At 40.0% G+C, this 23,084-nt stretch overlaps 1 protein-coding gene across 1 annotated transcript in view; it reads right to left on the reverse strand.

Annotated features, from left to right (window-relative positions):
* shroom4 (shroom family member 4) overlaps window positions 1-23,084 on the reverse strand; it is a 70,732-nt gene that overhangs the window by 29,259 nt on the left and 18,389 nt on the right. Inside the window, 1 exon segment of the mRNA XM_036596117.1 lies at window positions 5,649-5,800. Coding sequence (XP_036452010.1) covers window positions 5,649-5,800 — 152 coding nt within the window.

Here is a 23,084-nt window from a genome sequence, read left to right on the forward strand (position 1 = left end):
TGCTGCATTTTATTGCATTTTGTCATTGTTTTTTTGCCTTTGTAAGAAAACAGTGCCACTTCAAGATATTTTTAACACACCTTAACCATGGTAAAATCACTGTAATGCACATCTTCCCATGGCTCAGTTTTATTGTAATATACTCTCTGTGCATAAAGATAATTTGATGTGTCAATGCATGACCACAAGCACTGACACTGAAGTCTGAAATGACCTCATCAATCTGGGTCTACTGAGCAACATTCAAAACAATCGCCATTCCAAACAGTTGCTGCTAAACAATGTAAGCAGGAAGGAGGTACACACAGTCTCCGGCCACTGAACACTACAAAACATCCTATTTACTCCACGCGTCACCTTCCCATTCTCACACACACAAATACACACACACACACACACACACACACACACACACACACACACACACACACTGTCCTGTCTTCACCAGAGCAGCCTGTGGGGGGCAGAGGAAATCTGCCTGTTCACATAGAAGAGGAAAAAGAGACAACTTGAGAGAGGATGAGCACAAAGAAATGATGCTTGCCAATCAGATGTGTCGGTTATGGAGGATTCTCCTTCAAGTACATTCAACTGTCCTATGAAAAGATGCAGTGACTGGCTATTAGAGAGGAATTATATCGTGGGAAAAATTGTATTTTGATATTTTAGGACTTTTCGATAAATATTACAATATTTGCGGAGAAAAAAAGAAGCAAAACTTTATCCAGATAACCTAACTGTAATTATCACTCTAGCAATGGAAAGAGTGAGTTTAGAGGTGAGGTTAAGCAAACAGTTGAATATTCTGGTCATCTGACAGCAGTTCTATTCTGTAACAGTATATGTCCACTCCATACAAGATCATCTCAATCCTTTAGGGGTGTGCTTGTCTACCAGGCAGGATGCAAGTGAACTTGTTTATAACGAAATCGTGGCTTTTAGAGCAATGCGGTTCTTATTCAAGAACTCTAGTGAACTCTGTTCTAGAAAATGGCCTCTTCAGTGAAATATTTCTGTATGACAGACATGCGCAGTTAAAACATTCCTCATTTTCATTTGTGTGTTTACAACAGCACCCAATGAAACTTGTTCCTGCTCAAATAGGCTATGTTTAACCCCTTAAATTCTATGGGCCTGTATTAGGGTCCACACTTAAATTCCTCCAATAACTAAATAACTTACAGATACGTTGTCTAGTACAAACCCGTGTCCAAAAAAGTCGGGACAGTGGTACAAGTGGATTAAACACAACAGCTTCCTGTAGGCAGCGTTCTGTGACCACTGATGAAGGACCAGAGGATGAATAACACAAACGGTGCAGCAACGGAGAGCTACAGTCTCTGACTTTACATTTACAAGGTGGAACAACAAGGCAGAAGTGCCTTAACAGAGTGGGCAGTGAGTGGACAGCACTGCTGTGTCTGATCTACTCATGCCAGCACAACACACACTAACACACCACTACCACCACCACCACCACATCAGTATCACTGGTAAAAGGGGGCTAACAAAGTATGCAGAGAAACAGATGGACTACAGTGTGTAATTCTAGAACTACAAAGTGCTCCTATAAGATAAGTGGAGCTGATAAAATGGACAATGAGCGGAGATACAAGGAGGTATTCCTAATGCTGGGTGAGTATATAACAATAAATATTTATAAGAATTCACTCATTCACTGGCATCACTCACATTTAATAATAAGATAGAATAAGTGAGCACTTTTTAAAAAAAATTGGGCTCAAATTATTTCATGCCTACTAAAGGTCCATGGAAAGAGAAGAAACAAATAGCTAGACCACAGCGGACCCCACTGTTTTGGAGTCTTTCATACCTCCTCCAGCTTTAATGCTGGAAACCAAGGGTTGTATACTGAAACATTCCAGCAATAGTCCCCATGGATTTGGGCGGCAAAGACGGCGTCAGCAACCGTGACAACAGCAGCCGCAGCAGAGTCATGGAGAACATCATCCTGACATCTGCCAAAAACTACACACTGTAACGACAAGAAACCATATATTGGCATAAAACACACAACTGGCATCTACGGCATCAGCCGCAAATGACACAAAGGTGCCCTGATACCACCAAGAGCCAGGAATGAATATGTGCTTCTTATTTCTAGCCAATGCATAACTAACACACACACACACACACACACACACACACACACACACACACAAACCACAGAGAACTTACTGTAATAATCTGTCCATACAGCACAAGCCAAACATGCAATCCAGACCCCTTTAAGTGCCTCAAAGTTCTGGTGGTGGGTTCACTCACACACTTGTGAAAAGAGGAGCACAGAACACACACTCACACACACTCACACACACACACACACACACACACACAGACACACTAGTTTCATATTGAGTCATATAGTTCCACATGTATTATATAACGTTGTTGGAACAAAACCTCATATCTCTGAAACAGCAATTATTCAGGATGAGGAAAAAAGAAACAAAGAAAATTCTTTGTTTCTTTTATTCTAAATAATTTTGGGCCATTTCTATTGGTCCATTTATCAGGAAATTTTCACATTGTGTTAAAAGCAGCTGGTATTTTATAATTGTCAAAAATGAAGATAATTTAAATATATAAATAAAAACTGCCCACAATTAATCACATTATTTTGTAGAGTTAGTCATGTTTAATCACATTTGTCAATCACATTTGCTCAATTTTGAATCCAAGAGAAAGATTTTCCCTCATTTAAAGAGCAGCGCGTTTTGTCATGTCATAGCTATATCAGTGGACAAAATGTCACCAGAACGTATTTATTACCTTGAACATTTCAGTAACGTTATTTTCAAAGCAGAGTTCATGTGAACTGAACATGAAAATCAATGTGAATGCACTGCCAACATGAAAATAAGGCTAATGAAGTCTCCAGTTTTCATCACTGTGAGAGCAACAGTAGCTATATCATATATCCAAGCAAAGGTTCCAACTCCTCTGTGATTGTAGCCTCTCGCTCTCACACACCTCATGGATTCTCAATACAGTGGAGGCCCTCATGGGGATCTGAAGCTTTGCACTTTGCAATTGCTTTTGTCAGTTTGCTGCTTGTTGATTTATCCATAGTTCTACCACGAGCACTGTCCAATTGGGCTTCAGGCTGGAACTACAGATGCTTTAAATCGTCAAACTCGGTGTTAAGGAGTTAGTGACATCAGTAATTTAACCCGTTAAATTTAACACAATAATAGTAATACTAATATATCATATATCGTAAGTTATCCTTAACTGTAAGTTTGTTTCTAAGGTTTTTGTCTTTAACATGTAAGAGAACTCACACACACACACACACACACACACGCAGGCCTGGGATGCCTCGAAAACCAGTGAGAGAGAGAAACCACAGGCAGGCTAATAACACTGAGACTCAGTGGTGCATTTCTGAACTGCCGCCAAATAAACGGATGTAAAAAGGGGAGGAATTTTTCCGTTTCTGCCCCCCAACACTCTCCTCACCCCCTTATTCCTAACTCGATACTTATACAGAGCCAGCATTACTAGAGTGCAGAGCTGTCCTAGTACTGGCCTTTCTGGACATTGTGCCTAGTTTGTTTTTAGCACACACACACAACAGAATGACCAGCAGCCACAAACATGACTGACTGCTAACTGATACAGAAGAATGACCTGAATAATAAACTGTGAGGAAATCCCCTCTTACTAAACACATACCCCCCACCCACACACCCACACAAACTCGCCAGAGTTGCAGGAGCAGGAATGCTCCCATCCATACCCTTATTCACTGTAGTTTCAGCTTTAGCCAGTGTGAGGCAGTAAACAATTAGGATACATAAAATTCTATAGATTAGTTGCAGTGCATGAAAAGCCCATCTGGCAGATCGGCAAGTGAACCAGCCCCAGTAGACAAGAATAAATCTCTATAACAACCTGACAGCTGACTACAGACAGGACTAAGGATTTGTCTTAATTTCCAGGTGACTATATAACCTGGATAGACACTATTGTCTGGGGACAAGGTAGTTGTGTTATATTCCAAATACAAGTCAGACAGTGAATCAAATAACCACGCAGTCACAAAGAGGTGGAATTTACTGCTTTTTCCCTGTACACAGCCAATCCTAATCAGGGATGTCCCAATCCTGTTTTGTTTTTTGCCCCCAGTCCTGATCCAAGTTCTTTACTGAGTGTTGATTTATATCTGTGTTTTTGTAGATAATACAGTCACACAAATATGAGTTAATAAAAGCAATCCAATTCAGATAAGCTAGGCTGCCAGTAGGGTTGCTACAGCATCACAGTTTCACAGTTAGTCAGTATACGATTGGATGGTTACGCCACCATTGGCTTTTTCAAAACACAGTTTAAATGCACCTCTGTGTATCCATGTACAAGTGATTGTTCCTTAAACCAGTGGTTAGCCAGTTTTAGCCCTGATCTCCCTCACAACTCATCGTAAAGCAATCTAGAGGCTAGAGCAGGCTTTTTCATATTTTGGCGAGCAAGGGACATGGACTTCTTAGCAGGGCTGGTAGGCTAGCTCTACAGGCTATGTTTGTAGTAAACATGCTGCGTTGCTAATTAGTAATATCACATGCAGGGCTGCCAAACAAATATAAAACATGGCATTATTGATCATTAATAAACCAAAGCTCTTCCTCACTCTGAACAAAGTGACATACACTTTTTACATTCCTTTTAGCCTAGTTCGCTAGTAATCATGTAATGTTTGACATACACAAATCAGCAGTTAGCTGTTTGACTCAAAACTGCATATTGCTGGCCAGCCATCTCAATGAGAGCCTTTTCCTGCTTCTTGCACTTAGTTTATAATGTCAACATGATAACACTGGGCTGGTGTTAAAGGTCATAAAATCATGGTCAAAAATGTGTATACAAAATCTGCGACTCTCCAAAGTGAATACCATGAGAACCACTACCTTAAACAATGTACAGACATCTCAGAGAACATTATATGACTGTGGCTAGTTAAAGACACTAAGACTGCTTGTGCAATGGGAGGGTAATAAAGTGCATGTGCAGCTGGTCAAAGAAAAGAGAAGTGAGAGAGGACCTTTATTGTGAGAAGGGATTAAGATCTGAGGTAAGAAGCTGCAGAGGTGGCGGAGGAGGTCTTCAGGGCTCTAACGTAGTTGTTGTTGATACATTAAACTATGCCTGTTAGGGCTAATGATACTAATCTATCAGCTTCGTTCTGGAAATCCCTAATCCTAATCAGTGCTAATCCTCTACTCATTAAACAGTGTAGCTGTACAGATACCACTGAGGTCATTTTGGCCTGGTTCTCTGAGATGAGAGAAGGAGTAGCGCTGGGTGAGTCAGACAGCAGTCATTGGGCACGGGTGACCTAATGCCTGTCTGCTGAACTTCACTGACGTCAGATCATATCAGCCCTGCTAAAGCAAACAGTACACACTGGGAGGCTACTTCCACATGTCTGAGCGTCAGTATTTCTCTTTCTCACACTCTCACACCCACACACACACACACACACACACACACGCACAAATCCCATTGAGGTCATCATTATCTGAACAGCCTTTCCTTCTTCAGTTTTACTGATCCAGAAGAACTCTGACCTGGAAATACTCCCTGACCTTGGCTTAGCATGTGTATGAAAGGGAGTACAGAGTGTGTACCTGCGAACTATGATCTTCAGAACCCTGTAGGAACCTTTGATGAGGATGAGCGCTTCTTGGCGAGAGCCACAGAGTGCAGAGCCGTTGATGTTGACCAGCTCGTCTCCCACTTTCAACTTCTTACACTGAGCTGCCTTCCCTCCTTCCTCTATCTGAGAGAGAGAGAGAGAGAGAGAGAGAGAGAGAGAGAGAGAGAGAGAGAGAGAGAGAGAGAGAGAGCGCACAACAAAGAAAGTGAGGGAAAGAAAGAAAGAGGGAAAAGAGAAAGGGAAGAGAAAAGAGGAGGCAAAAAAGAGAAAAAGTGAAACAGAAGGAAGAAAGAAAGAAAGAAAGAAAGAAAGAAAGAAAGAAAGAAAGAAAGGACAGAAAAGAAGAAAAAGAGGAAGAAAATCAAAGGAAAAAGGAAGGAGGAGAGAAAAAGAGAGATAAAGAAAAAGAAAAGCAGGAGAAGAAAAGAGAAAAAAGAGAGAAAAAAGAAAAAAAAACGCAGAGGAAGAAATAGAGAAAAGAAAGAGAGGGAAAGTAAAAGAATGAATAAAAGAGAGAGAAAGAGAGAAAAAGAAAAGAACAAAGAAAGAAAGAAAGAGTTAAAAATTAAATGTTAAATTCAGTCAAACACAAACACTCTTTCAGCAGTTTTTGTAAAACGAGCCTAAACAATGTCTAAAGCTCTGCTGTTACATTTAAACATAAAGACTTAAACTCACATCATAAAGCATAAAGAGCAGCATTTCACACACAATATACATCCAATACATACTTTCACACAACTATACACATACAGACAGCGTCAGGCAGTTCATTTCCCTACTTCCTCTAATTGCAGCAGGACAGAAGGGTCAAAGGTCAAATACATACCATATTGTAAACACATACAGTTCACACACACACACACACACACACACACACACACGTCAGTGATATGGCCAGTCTAAACAGCGGCACATAAATCTCATTAACAGCAGCACATAAATCTCACACAAATAAACATTAGCCCTGCCACTGTATATAAATCATACTCCGTCAAGCCCAGAGATCACCATCAGCAGCACAAACATCCCTCATTCCAGCAGACAGGACTGACAGCACCACAAATCAGGCCATCATAGAAGACTCTGCAGCCTAGCAGGTATAAATTAAGGATGAGAAACCTAACAGTACATATTAGATCCTGTAATGTAGAGTCTGGTATTATCAAAAAAGCTGACTGCTGTAATAATATAGCTGGGACCAGGGGTGGGCGATATAGCAGAAATATATTCCAGTAACTCAAGGCATTTTCTTGGTACATAATATGCACCACAATATTTTTTCTTTCTTCACGTACTGCGCTGCACTCAATCTCATTAAACGAGACCATTTACGCTCCCTTTATAATGAAACATGTAGTCGGTCAGTGTTTTTTTAGTAATGACAATATCCACAATATATTCAGTAAAGTGACTTGTGACATAATGGGACATGATAACGATAAATATCGTCACACTGCGCACCCCGTGCCTGAACCCAGCTATTGTGAATTCCATAATGGCATCATAATGACTCGGTTTCACTGTGAAGTACGTGAAGAAAGACCCACCTTGCCACACTTCTCAGATAACCTGCCTTCCTAGTACAGTATAGCTATCTATCAGGCAATGCAGTCAACCAAGGCCTTTGCCACAATAGCCATTCTAGCTCTTGGACTCCACACTGCATCGTACTGAGCTAAATTCCAGAATTGATTTGTTCATCTCACTGCAATCTTGTAAAGTAGACAGAACATAAAAAAACTTCATCTTTACATTTACATATTAGCAGATACTTTTCTCTTGCTTAGTGACACTTATGGGTATATTAGTGATGTGTCTGATCTCTGATCTCTGGGTGATTGAATGTTCTCCTGTGAGCATTCAGAGCATATCATGCACTACACTATCAGACTATTCCAAAGAACTTCTGAAATCTCTGGTCTCACTAGAAAGAAACAGCACTAGCTCATGGATTAAAGGGGACGTTCTGCATACTTGCATGATTAAACAATGTCATTCAGAGTGGTCTGATGTGAAATGGTCTGTTCTCGAGAAACTTACTGAGTCAGAATTGTTCACAGAGGTGGTGATGGGAACCAGATGTCTAAAGAGTTTAATGCTTCTGAAAACTACCTTGCAGAAAGTTCTTACACAAAATTGTTATGAATGTATTACCTGATTCCTGAGACACTGTTTTACAATAGTTTTGAGACAAGATTTTTTTGTAACTTATTTTTTTAAATACACTCATGGTGGAGAGGTACATGCAGGGCATTGTAAGGCATAAAAGTTTCCAAAGACAAGTTTTTTTTCTGATTTACCACTATTTTACCATTATTAACATAAAAACTCGAGATATGTGTAGGTTCACTGGTGGACATCACAACCCCTGGTTCCTATCAAAAACACTAAAGAAATCTGAGTCAGAACGTTTCTCAGTGAACTATTTCATATCAAATCACTCTGAATGACTTTGTTTACATTTCAGAAACTGAACTATGCAGATTTTGAAAAATTCCAAAATTCCACTTTAAGAAAGAAATGTATTTTGCCAGTCAAACAATTGATATGCATTTCAAATATTCAGAATAAAAGAAAAATCTACACTCCGGCTTCTGTGTGTCAATACTATTTTAAACCCAAGAAGTGTTTTCTTTCACCACAATAGAAAAGGCTGCATGCCTTGTTTAGTCATTTCTGGACACCCCCTGAATATTATTGCAAACCAGTGCAGTCTCAGTGAACCCAGCTTCTCCCACAGTGACCTCTCACTAAATAGAACAAGATATTCTAGAAAAGTCAGCACAATGCATCACTCTCTTTTACAAGCCCTCCTCCTCAGTCTTACCTGCTACTGAACACTAACTTCTCTCATCAAACACCTAGTGAATACCAGGCTGCTCACTAAATCAATAGTTCACCCTACCGGTATCAACTGGAGCTGTGCCACAACTCACAAAGTTAGCGAATAGAAAAGGAAGCATGTTGCTAATTAGTCAATCTTACCGAGGCAGCCGAGTTACACAGAGCAGACTGTGAGGATTTGCACACACAGACTGAACATGAAGAGAGGTGGCCAAACTTTAGCCTGTCACAAGTGGACTCAGGTTTGCTGGTGTGTGCGTGTCTGTCAGCATCTCTCTGTGATCACTACCATATGCCTGCAGCTCTCTCACTTCATCCCTCGCTCCATTATTCTTTTGTTCTGTAAAACAGAAACGGCCGGCGGTGGAGAGGTGGAGACATGTAAACACACACACACACATTGGAAAAGTGGCCAATTGTGCTACAATAACACAAACACAGACACACAGATTCCAAAAGTGCCCTTTATTGCTACAGTAATGTACACACACACACACAGGGCCTGTCTCACAAAGCACATTCAACTTCAAACCTAACAAATGGAACCACAGTTAACTAATTTTATGATGGTGCTTAACAACAGCCTTGGGCCAATAATTTCTATTATTGGATTTTGTGATAATTTCAATAAATGCTGAATTATAGTCATATTCATTCATTTACTCATTCTCTTTTACATGCCACAAGACTTCTTTTAGTGTTTTGTTGTTATTTAAATATTCCTTTTTTACAATCATTGTAATCTGCGGTTAGTTAAAAAATGTATACCTTAGAAAAGACTACACTTCATTATAGGCTTTACAAACAGAACATCACAAACAAACTCCCTATACACGTACAGTACTATGGAAAAGTCAGGGACATTTTTTCTATTTCCAGCCAAAACAGTCATTAGGTTATTCATTCTTGTGGAGATATTTTTGAAAATACTTCTAAAGTTTCAATCTTTCAGAAAATCAAGCTCCACTCTTGCTCCAGATCTGAAAAATCCACAGGTGTTTCTGTCCATCCTTCCACTCAGAGAAGACAACTATGAGTCTGAAAGGATGTGGTGCTGTCGAGAAGCCGTTACTGAGAAAAGGAAAATTTGCAAAATCAAACAAAGCTGCTGGTATTCTCAGAACAATGAACTGACCACCCCAGAATCTAGAGCTAAAAAACTGGATTGTGAAAAGCAGAAAATACAACCAAATTCTAAGACTGAACTTAGAAGGTGTAGCAAAAAAAACGCTGCAGATTCCTTTGAAAACATGAAAGCAAGTATTCCAAATGCATGGAAGTTGGAATATCTGTGGAAAGTGTGGATTACCTAAATACTGAAATTATAATTAGTTAATGAGGCTGTTAAATGTTTTTTTTTTTTTCTATTTCTCTTTTCACTGATGAAATGAATAACATTCTGTTTTAATTATAAATTAAATACATAAAAGGATGGTCTCTGACTTTTGCACAGTACTGTACTTATTTTCAGTGCCACTTTTCAGTTTTTCAGTCATGCAAACAATGCTGAGGAATAAGCAAATGAAACAAAAAAAACTCCAGGACATGAGATCTACTCTCAGGGGGGAGGTAAATGATTGAGCTTGCCATTGCACCTGTTTGGCAATATTTTGGTTTCTAACCAAGCGAATCTGAAAAACCAGTGGATGTAACTGTTCCATGCTCAGTTAAAAAATCCTCTGTCAGCCCAGGTCTATGCCCTATCCCAAACTGCACTATTGAGCTAAAATGCAGTTGTTTATTAATTTAACACATCATTGTGCTGCATAATGCTTGGAATTTGAATTGTGCCATAAGCAAATTAGCCCATTTAAGAAAAATCAGTATAAAAAAGCCTGCACATAGCAATTGTCTGCACATAGTCTGTCCTAAATGCACACTTTTAAGCCCAGAGCCCATGAGGGATTTTGCCCTTCATATGCGCCCAATGATAACATCACCTACGTACAGTCTTGGAGGAGAACTGCAGGGCGTCATTTGGGACAGGGCTTTAGATAGCGAAGCTAAGATTAAACCATGTGCTTGTGCACAGGAAAGCATGATGCTTATCACGTAAAACACGAGGAAGAGTTGAACTGTTTATTTTCCAAAGGAAAAAGAAATTATACTATGTGAATATGAGGAAAGTAAAGCATATGATAATATAAGGCATTGCTGTCACCACGGCTGCTGTGTTAGTACTTATTGGAGTAATAACTGCTTCATATTCTTAATATCTATGCAATAGCATTGGTTTCCTCCACTGAAAACAATATTTTTCAATATATGTGACTAATGCCACTAGGAGTGAAATGATATGCAAATTTCACAAAACAATACATACTGACATATGATATGACACATTTTTGATCCAGAATTAGAAAAAAAAAAATATTTGCATATATTTGTTTACAAGACACAAAACCTGCTTCATTTTAGGTGGAACAGATGAGACGAATAAAGAAGCTAAAATCAGTGTTTTTGTGCATTTTAGGCACCTCATCAGGCACATGGTCACTGTTTGATCTACCACTCTTTGCCCTTCATTATTGTACTCGAAAGGGAAAGTGAGGTGATCCCCAACAGTCATAGGTTGGAGGCTAGGGTACCAGTCTTGTGACTGGAAGGTCGCTGGTTCGATCCCCTGAGCCGACAGGATATGACTGAAGTGCCCTTGAGCAAGGCACCTAACCCCCAACTGCTCCCGGGCGTCGTGGAGAGGGCTGCCCACCGCTCTCAGAAAGTATGCTCCCTGCCCCCTAGTGTGTGCGTTTACTAATGTGTGTGGGTGTTTCACTGCATGGATGGGTTAAATGTGGAGGTCAAATTCCTTTGTGTGCAAGCACAATTGGTCAATGGTTCTTAATTAATATGGAATAATGATTAATTAATAAATTAACAGGAGAGTGTGAGGACGATTTCGCTTGCTCAAGCTTGTCCTTTCTACTTGCCATTGCAGACAGCTTGGCTAATCAATCATCCAAGGTAGGCTGTTTTTTCCAGTTGTGAGAGCAGAGTGTTTCACGTTCAAGGTTTCGTTGTGGTTTGTGTTAAACAAACCTAAAGCAGCCATTCCCAGTATCACTCATTTTACAGCATGAACTCTTAACTGTATTTGATTCACAGTGTGTATCGTCTTGCAACCCCATATAACCCCTGTTAAAAATAAATATATAAATAAATAAAATAATGAAAAATGAAAAACTGAATATTAACATGCATATCGTGACACCCCTAGGTGCTACAAATGTCAAAATGACTGGAAAACAACTGGAGGAGTCTACCTGTGTCAAAAGGCAGTCTCTGTCAGAAGCTCTGATTGGTCCAACAGTCTGATTGGTCCGACAGTTGCACTGATTGTTCCAAAAGTTCTATATAATTCGTAATCCTGAACATAAGCGGCCCTGGAGCAGCTTAGGTATACAGCGTAAGTTTCCATGTTGATGGTCACCAAGTAAAACGTCATCCATCATCATAATCCAGGGTTACAATGAACCATGTATCTGGCTACCTGCAAGAAACTCTGTTTTGTGAGACAGGCCCCAAAAGCAGCCCTTCTAGCTACAATAACATGTACAGACAGACGGGCACGCAATGCATGTATGCACGCACACACACATACACACACCCTCTCTCCTCCCGTGGTAATTGCGAGCCTCTCTGCAGTAGTGTAAATAAACACAGAAGTGTTGTTGAGGCTGTGGTTGTGTGGGAGAGCAGCTCTGAACATTGCAGGAATACTTCACTGTGGTTTTGGTGAGGAATCGTCAAAGATGAAAGAGAGAGGGTCCCTGCAGAGACTGTGTGCATATTCATGCTCACAGAGTACAAAGCCAGGTGGGGGAGCGCACTGTTTCTGTGTTTGCTCTTAGGTAAACCCTGAAGCACAACAGTTACTTTTATAATGTGCTTCATGACCTTGTTTCACATGCCTTATTTTGTATGCGCACCCACTTGCATACTTTCTGAAACGCTCATCCATCCAAAAAAAAAAAAAGACATTAACCTCACTGACTTTAAATAAGAACACATAAGAGATGAAGGGAAATTTGGAACACGGGTTTGAAATCTGGAGCACAATGGAGCCAAAGGACACCCTGTTTCTGGACCAATCTGAACTAATCTGTGTTGCAGGAGCATAGATTAGTCAGGGGTTTACAGAAAAGACGTTTATGTTCTTCCCTCCAGTTCACTTTTGCAGGCTTTATCTCTCCCACTCAGCAATATATCATATCGTAGCAACTAGAACTAATCACATTTGTGTAGAAGGAATACAGCATTTTTCAACTTAATCTCTATCTGTGACACATGAAGCAAATGGTCAGTTACGGTACACAATAATGTCCTTGTATTGAGCTGTTTAAACATCTGCCGTTTGGCTTCTATTATAACTGTATTTCAACTCGACAAGTTTTCAGTTTTTTTTTCTAAACCAAAATTACTGTCTGTGGTAAGTGACTATGCTACAGATATAGCAGACAGATATAGAAAAACACTGAAGTATTCCTCTAAGTTGGTCCATGTTTCTTCTCAAGGCCTCAATGAAAAAGAACTAGCTCCTGCCCGTGGGTCTCTCTCTCTCTCTCTGATAACTATGACAGGAATCCATGTGATGGAAACAATTTCATGCTCCCAATAACACTCTTTGTCTCACTCCTTTTCCTCACAAGGCAATTTTCCTGGGATAACATGGATTACTTTGCATTTGGTGTATACAGATATTTGACAGCACTCGTCTGAAGAAAACTCAGACAGACGCCACAGTAAATACTCAAATATGACTCTGAAATCCTGGCTTCTTCTTCACATCCACTCTTGGTTAGCCAAACGTCCATTTCAAGCCTTATTCAAGCTAGATACCTGGGGAGGAACTGGAAGTCATTACAGACAAGATTTGTAATTGTAATCCAGTTTGAAGGTGCAAATTCATACAGAATTACCTTCTGTAATTGGCTGACCATAACTTTAAAGCTGACTCAGTAATAGTAATTAGGGAAGCACAATGATATCAGAATCATATTGATAGATATTTGCTTTTAAAAAAGACATTAGTATCTGAAATTTATTCATTTTTCTGCATTTGTAAATCTCTAAAAATTTATGTTAAATTCTCCAGGTGAATCTAGTACCAATTTAAAGTCCCATATCGGAGCATCCTTAAGTGTAATCCTGTCTCAATTGACCTTACTTAACGAAACACTCTTAGCAATAAAGGTACGGCATAGTACTGAAAAGGAGTTCTCTGACTCAATAATGGAACTTCATTGGTGCTATACAGAACCATTTTTAAATGGGTTCTTAAAAAAACACATACAACTCTTTTTCTGTCATGTGGAAGAAGCACTTAACTGTGCAAAGAACTATTTATGCATTCAAATGGTTCTATATAGAGCTCTTGCCTTTACTAAAGAAACCTTGAAGAACCATTTTGCGTGTAAAGAGTAATGTAATAACAAAACCTCCAAACAGACATGACCATGATCCGAGCTGTTATTGTTACTGAGTGTGGTGCCTGCTGCGTAATGGTAACATATAGATTTGTTCTATGATGTCTCAATTTATGCTGTCTGTGGGAATTTGGGGAAGTTATACAGAAATGTTATCCTGTACAAATAGGCCAGTCAAATCTCTGAGAAATTACATTACAGCACCTCCTCTCATAAGCCTAATACAGCTCCAATAGTGCTGCCAGCACTTGACCATTTACATAGCTATAAATAGAAATTAAGTAAAAACAGCTTCTTTCTAAGCCTGCATGTAACAGCTGTACATGCATCACCAGAACAAGGCACAAAACTATTCCAGGGCTAAGCATAAACCCAGGTAGGCTTTATAGTGGGATTTGTAATGGTATTTCAGGCAGCCAGCAATTTAATGTGCATTGACTTCTGAATGAAGCAGCCAAATGCCCCCATTTTTATTCAGTCACACCCTCTCAGACTTACTTCATTTGGTGCCCAAGTGCTCAACACTCCCAAAACAAAGCACAGAGAGACACAAAAAGAAGGAGAACGGAGAAAGAACGGAAGCTTCTCTACAATACCTGCGATGCTTTCCATCAAAACGGACCTGGTTTCCCAGCGGTCCCGTCTAATGGCCGCCCCAAGCCATGATGTAATGGCACTCCATCCTTGTTAGCTCCAGACTGTCATAACCTTATTTAGAGAACGTAGAGAAATAAATGGCAGTGGAGTTTCCCCCATTCAGCACTACTCTCTGAGGAGTTATAAGCTTCTACTGGTGCACGCCACATGGACTTCAGAAAGCCACTACACCTCCACCCTCGGCCTTCATCTCTCCCTCCCTTTCTGTCTTTCTCTCCCCTCAGTGTCCACCCACTGCTACCTTTCATTCTCTTTCTTTCCTTCTCCCCTGAGGTCATGTTCTCCTTGGAGGTTTGGAGATAAAAATAACTGTGGCGTTGTGTGCTCTGCACACGCCACACCTATGTTCCAGCGGGCCTCTTTCCGTGTATTTGTGTGTGTGTATGTGTGTGTGTGAGTGTATTTGGCTTAGGCACTGGCACCAGCGAGTTTGTTCCACGCTCCCCAATGACCATAAGGAGAGGTTTTTACAAAGAAGGTCTTTGTGGAGTTTGGAATGGTCCTCCATCTTTTTTTCTCCCTTCTTCTCCTTCACTTTTTTCAGCCATCTCCCTCAGGAACCACCGCTCATTACGAGCCATGAAAATAAAACAATTTCCGCACCCCATTCTTCAAACGAGGTCTGGCAGACAACGCTGTTGAGGAGGTAGCTCGCAGCTAGTGGGAGACTGCTAGTTTGCTAGCTTTTAATTAACGTTTTTTGCGTTTGTGAAAACAAACGACGGGTGGAATGAAGGAGAGGCCGTGGGTGAGGAGAGGAAACAAATGGCATCACTGTACCTCCTTTCCTGCCCCTCCTTGGCGAGATAAAATACGCTCACCGTTTCAACCCCAGGAGGTGAGAGGAGGCTCAAATTACCCGAATAAGGCTGGAAAATTATAAGTCCCATGGCGGGAATAGTCTTAATACAATAAGTGGCTTTGAGAGGCCATTCTTAGCAGCTCTGCCAGTGTAGCAAACGCGCATGTATGCTCTCAGGCTCTGGAAGTGTTTGTGTGTGTGTGTGTGTGTGTGTGTTTATCAGAATGAGATGGGCTGAGGGTGAACAGTCCCAGCGTCTACAACAGGGACACAGTGTTGATCCAGAGCACCAAAAAAGACAAGCACGCACCAGGCCTGAACAGGACCTGCATCACATCAAACCAGAGAAGTGCACCAGACTGCTCTCAGGGCTTTTCAGATACTGTGTTTGGGATTAAAGAGCAGCCTGTTCCAGCATGTTACTGATTGCTGAAGAGGCCTTGATGACCACATCATTCAAACACTAGCACGAATGATAAAAGAACTGAATGCAGCCGACAGATGGCAAACCTGCTATACTTGCTTTACTGACAACATCAGGCCCTTTATCAATTTCCGAGCCAAATCTGAAGGGCTATGTTTAAGCAGATAGTGAGGGGCTTTCAAAGGGGAATTCCACCAATTTTTCAAAATTAAACCGTTAAGATGTAAATAATGTCACTCTGAGTGGTTTGATGTGAAATCTTACAGAGTCAGAATTAAAACTTGCAGAGTCAGAATTGTTCACAGTGGTGGAGATGGGAACCGGATGTATGGAAGCATTTAACGCCTCTAAAAAAGGGAGACGTAAGAGAAAGTCATCACATGAAATGATTACAATACTCCCTGATGTCTAAGACACTGTTTTATGACAGTTCAGAGGTAAGACTTTGGCCTGAAACTTGTTTTTGTTTAATCTATTTATAGTAGAGGAGAATGCAGGGTGTTGTAAGGCAAAATGGTGCCTAACAAAAACTTCTTTTTTCCAGATTTACCACTTTTTTTGCTTTATTTGTGTTGTTGACATTGCAGCCACAGGTTTATATCATTTGGTTCAATAATTAACCATGTCTGAAAAAGAGATTTATGAGTGTGAGGAATCTTTTAAAGTTTTAAAGGCTTCAGATAATGCAAAGGTTCTGTATCAATTGAAATGGCTAATATCAAGAAAACTGAACAGTCCTGGCTTTTTTTTTTAAATAACATTATAACTGGAGCACAGAGAAAAAAAAATATGAAACATGTAGGAAAAGGTTCTCACTTGAACTTTTACATTATGTGGAGCTTGTTTAAACTTTAAAAAGATTCTTCACACTCACAGTTACATAATAGTTCTAATAGTTAAAATAGTTCTTTGAAGAACCATCCACTGAAAGGAAACCAATGTGGACCTCCTACAGCACCAAAGAACCCTTTACAGCACCTGTATTTTTCAGAGTGTATTGGAATAAATTACCACAGATGTTTGGTAGTTAACTTTAGCAACAGGAGCAGACAATGGAAACAGTAATCTGTTGCTGCATTTTTGCCTGAAACAGCACACCCAAACTAAAAGGAGGACTGTTCGCACATACTTTGGGCTACAGTCATGATCTTGGTCTCATTTAAAAGGTGACACTCTTTTTTGTGTCTTTTTTCCCCAACCAAATAACTGTATGAATTACTGACACAGAGTAACAGAGGCTAGAATGGCGGAGTTTATTTCCATTTGACTCACAGATCTCTAAACTGATCTCTGACTCTTGCTGTGTTATCAAGACGACGTGTTTTGAATTATGATGTCTCTGTGGATAGCAGCAAGGCTTTGAAGGTAAGGACCCACAGATTTGCTAGCGCTTGCTCATTCAGTGCTTATGTTGCAAATGAGAGACATATAACAGATCATAAAAGTGTTTACGGGAATTGAATCCTGAGATTTCAAGCTTTCTAACGGTATATTGCGTCACTGTATTGCTGGACGATTTGATGCATAAAACTGACGTATAAAAAACAGAAGTAAATAAAAAAAAAGTGTGCCAGTACCGTTAACAAGATCTAGATAAGGTTAATGCTAACAGATGCCGGCTAATGGTCACCCTGTTTCATTAGGCTACTTATATGGTAATGCAGTGCTTGAAAATTGTGACATCACTGAATTTATTGCTGACAGAATGGTTTGATTTCTTAACACATGACTGGTATTTTATATTTAAAAAGATTTATTTGCCTATTTACCTTTAAAGTAATGGTGCATGTCTTCTCAGAACCCACTAGTGTAACCAGAGAAATAGGAGTCTCAAATTGATGTATTGGTGACATTGTCTAGTTTAGATTGATTTTTATCAATCAACACATGGAAAAATCTATTTCTATCATCTGGATTATGATAGCTGGGCTACAAATTTAAGTACCTTATGTAAATATTTCCTGCAACCTCACAAAGCTTGACAAAAACTGAATTTTGAAAAATGCTCAGTGAAAACTATGCTTACATATGACAGAAAAAGAAGTTTAATGCAATTTGGATCATTTGGAAGACCAACAGATTTCAAGCACCTTACTAAAGTAAGTAGTATGATTTGGAAGATCAGCAGATTCCAGTCCTGAAGGGCCGGTATTCAGCACAATTTGGTGATGTCCTGCTGAAACACACCTGGTTCAACTCTTGGTTAATTGGCAGGTTTAGTAGGTGTTTTTGCGTAGGGAAAGCACCAAACAGTGCTGGATGAGGGCCCTCCAGGACTGGAACTGAAGAACTGTGCCATACTATCAGTCATGTTATTTAGATTTCACTAAGAACGTGAATGACCACTGAGCTTACAGATCCAGAGCCAGCTGACCTCTCTTATGCAGCTAACACTGAAACGAAGTAGCAGAGTAAGCTTTATGTGTGCTCTAGAAACACTAGACAGTCTATAGACCATGCTGGATGAGTGATGGAGAAGAATAAGTTCCCTGTCTACCAGCCCCAGCCCACGCGCTCCGATCCGACTGGATGAGGTCAGCCCCTCTAATGCTCTATAAATAACAGGGCGTGCCCTTCTCCGCCAGCCTGGCCCTTTGCCGGCCATTGTGCCACAGCTGGACACAAGAAGGCACTGCCCAGCTGCCCAGTCACCTGATAGCCCTTTGCAGTCCATGCCAAACCAGTAAACTGAGGGCAAGCAGGGAAGGAAAACAATCCTCTGCTAAAGAGAAAGCCTTGTTTTGGAGTTATGAGGAAATCAAACACCTAAGCAGTGAAATTACAGTGTCTGAAAGCCAGAAGTATTGGCGATCAGTGTAATTTCAAAGTCAAATGCAGCGAGAGTTTTGATTAGCGTGCCTTTTCTGAAGACACACATGGAGATGCAGGAATCGGTCATGCTGAGTGAGATTATTTACCCTTGAAAGGAGAAACGTAGCTTTCGCTGATCACACTGACACCAGTCTGAGAGGATTTAGTGTTCAACATAAACACATTTAAAACAGAACATGTCAAAACATGTTTTCAAAGAATTAGACGAGTTTCGACACCCACGTTTTGAGCAATAATTTAAGGATGTGTTCAGTAGAGGCCAGTGCCGATGAGCACTGGGGAGAAAGAGTTTGCCAAAAATGCCGCTCTAAAACAAATGCTCCTTTATCAATGCCTGTAATGATTTCCCCAGTCAAAAAATCATTAACAGAGAGGCGGCCAAAGGCATGCAGCCCAGAGTCTCAGAGTGTGGATATTTTTGGGGTGTGTGAGAAATGTCTTGAAATTTGGCCATTTTCTGTGAATACTTTGGGACTGACTATTACAGCTTGTCTAATATGGAGCGTTTTGGGACTCACACAGATAAAAAACATGGAGAAATTGGTGAGAATTAACTTTAACAACATTTTGACTCTACTTACACCTTCTCTTTGCTGCATTTTTACTGCAAGGCAACATCTCAAAAACAGTATTGCAATCAATGTGCAAGGCTAATTAACTATGCAAATTCATGATACAAAAATATTTACCCATAAAAAGTGACATTTAAATTGTAACCACATAGAAAACCCCGGTAAACTATTTATATGCATATGACCAACAACTGACATGCAGCTTGTATGTCATGTTTGAGTAGTTGTTACTGGTATGATATACTTATTTTCTATATCCAGTTAAAATAATTGTTCTGTTCTCAATGGCTGCCCTGTATTGAGCTGTCTGCAGTCTGGGCTGAAACACTCCTTATAACATCAACATAAATGGGCAGGGCTAAACTGCTGTAGGCTAAACAGGCAGATATATGCAAATATGTTGTTTTTTGTGACAGAATGAGCCTCTTTTGCCATCTTTAATGTCAATATATAGTACTGTGCAAAAGTCAGAGGCCATTCTTAATGTATTTAACTTCCAGTAAAAACGGCCATTAAGTACAAGTTATTCATTTTTCAGGAGATACTTCTGATGAGACTGAATATAAGACAATACACTTGAATAAGGAAGGGGAACGTGACATGAAAATAAGTGAAAAAACAGGAGTTTCTAAAACTGGAGCTAAAAAAAAAGAATTATTAAACGATACTAAAAACATGGGAGTCCTAACAACCATGTGAGACTTGGAAGAACACCAAAGGTGTCATGCTTTCATCCGTGAGAGACAGCAGAAAAATCCACAAGTGTTTCGGTCCATCCTTCCACTTTGAGAAGAAACTCAAATGTTATGGTTCTGTCAAGGAGGACTTAATGAGAAAAGGAAATGGACCAAAAAAAAACAAAAACAAATAACAAAAACAAAGTATTGCCTGGAAATTAAATAAATGAAAAGTGGCCTCAGACTTCTGCACCGTACTGTATGGCCTGGTCTTGGAAGTGAACAGTACATTTTGGAACTTTAAGAATGTTTACAAAATCAGGAATTACCCTTTAAATGCAGATAGGCCTACTGACGTATCAGTAATGTCTGTCTTTCTGGTTTATCTGTCTTTCCAGAGCCTATATGTGTGTGTGTGCCAGTCACATGACAGCCAATGATTAACACATGCTACATCTGCTCACTGTCCATTAAACAGCATGCTCCCTGTGAAAAAAAGATTATTCTGCCTGTCTTTTCCCTCATTTCTTCCTGTATTCTCTCTTCCTCTTCTTTTATAGCCTCCATTCTTTCATTCATTCACTGACTGACTGTTTTTAATCAAAATCACTACAGCCTAACAAGATGTTGAGTGAAAACACATTCTCTTTTAAATTATGGCCCACAGAAAGAAGATCCATGTATGCTGACCAAAACCTTCCACTGAAATAAAAAGGGGGATTTTTTCAGCGCACAGAGGGGGTTTGAATGTACTGGCTTAAAGCATTTGAAGAAAGGATATGGAAAAAGGAGATGAGCAGTATGGAAGGGGGGAAGTGAGTAAGACGAAGACATTCTGGGCAGGTCCGGGAAGACTAAGGAACACACTGAAATTCTCATCTGCTCCATTCACAGCACTGCTGCAGGAAAAAGCAACAGAAGCCCTGGCGACTGGCTTATGTCACACCTATGTGTGGGAAGGTGCTTGATCCAGAAAAAAAGAAGGACAGAAGTAAACAGGAAAAGATGTTTATAGAGAACAGACAGAAAAACTTCACATCACATTAAAGGATGCATTTTAGGTCACAGCAGGAGCATCGGCATAATTATAGATGCAGATAAAAGGCTGAAGCCACAGCCTTGCACTCCATCTAGAGTGCGCACAGTAGGGCTGCATGATATGGACAAAATATTGTATTATGATTATGTTGCTGCATGTGGCAACTGCAATAATCCTCTTGAAATATTAAAATACAATTGTGAGTTATAATATTATATAGTTAAAGACTGGCCTGCATTATTTTGACTGAAATTACTGGATGTCATAACCCTACTCTTGCCACAGAAACACATCTGAAATAATACAATAAATTCTTTCTTACCTTAAATATAGCTGATCAGCCAATACATGTTTGGTTCTTTGGTTTGCTGCTTTAGTCTTATGCTGGCGCTACAAGGCTATTGTAACTAAAAAGTTGTAAGGTGACCAGTGACCAGTGAAGAAGTTGGTGGAAAAAATCTAATTTCTATTTGTCTAACCAATATTGTAACTGTGATTTAAATTGCAATTCTTTCTCATTAATTAAGGTCCAGGCCTGTTACTTTAGCCAAGAAGGCTTGACCAAAAACTCCAATTGCAGTTATTTGTGGTTGTGTTGTACAAAGGGGTGTTTTGGTAGTTTTTGATTGGTCTAACTCATCCACAGCTGGTTCACAAGCTCTGTGTTACTGGGTTCAGTTTCCCCACCTAAAACTTGATAATATAGGCTTTAAATTAAAAAAACGCAGCTCACACGATTTGCAATTTTAATATAAAAACAATTAACAATTAAGTCAAAGGCACTCAAAATCTTTTGGGGTGACTTCTATTACGCCTGAAAGATTAATCACTTTTACATAGAAATCACAATTTAAGCTGCAACAAGAGCTGCAATTTTAATTACAACTTACTAGTTTAAAGTGGGGAATTTTTTGACCTAGTCACATGGAGCTTGTGAACTGTCCGTAGATAACTGGTTAAACCAGTCAGCAACTACACCCACATGACATGACCACATAAAGAACAGGGCATCTGCCATCCTACACTCAGTGCTTGAGCCAAGTCTGGACCCTTAGTTTATGGAAAAATAATCGCAATGTAAATCATAGCCACAGTACTGATTCAGAAAAATAACTTTTGTTATACTAACCTTAAGGCCCCTGTAGCTCTTTCAGACACCAAACACGTTTAGGTCGATCAGCCTTGTCTGGGGTAGGGGGACAATAGTGTAAAATAGATTTTTCAGTGCATTATTTTATTTGAAGTGCTCATTTGTGTATTGCGTCACAAAGGCCAAAGTTGCAATAACGCAACATACTATTAACAAGCCATATATTGTGCAGGCCTTGCACTCAGTGGGAATTAAACAGCTGCATGTAATGAACAAGTGTGGTAGTCTATTACAGTGATAAATGGACCTGAACTCCAGGGCAAATAAAAACATGGATTGCATTTAACATATTTCTCCTCTCCTTGATTGTAACATGATAATAGGTCCCCAGCGCTCTACTGCATGGTAGTTCCCCCTGCATGTGTTAATACATATTCAGTATGGAAATTGATACCAAAGGACAAAGTCCACTGGGAATGCCATTCAAGAACATCCATTCAGAAAACACAAACACCACTGCGCTCTCCATCTCGCTCACACGCACACACACACACACTCACACCCCCCCACAAAGCCATGCTTTCGTTCCAACAACAATCAAAAGCAGAGTCAGCAGGTCGCTACGGTAACCCCCTGCCATGGAGTGTATTGGTGTGCGCTGGACGAGGCTTCACAGCTGCATGCCAGAACTGAAGAGGAATCCTTTTCACCCCTCTCCTCTTCCTGAGACTTCCAAAACTCATATAGAGCCATAAACTTGTCTTTGTTGTCACTCTCCTCCCTTAAAGCGACTCTTTACAATGTTCCTGCTCAACTGTTCTACACAGATGTTTGTCCTGTTTGCTACCACTGATTTCACCATGTGTACAATGGGCTTTCGAAACTTACTGGGGGAAAAAAGAAGTCAGAAAAACGATTCCTGATGCACTCAATCATAATAAACTTAATTACATTAGAGTCAAATAGAGTGAGTATATACAGGCTACACATGCAATTAGTCATTACATCACTATGAATCAAACTTAATTATGCCACACCTTT

Source organism: Colossoma macropomum, unplaced genomic scaffold (genome assembly GCF_904425465.1).
Source record: "Colossoma macropomum unplaced genomic scaffold, Colossoma_macropomum, whole genome shotgun sequence".
Lineage (NCBI taxonomy): Eukaryota > Metazoa > Chordata > Actinopteri > Characiformes > Serrasalmidae > Colossoma > Colossoma macropomum.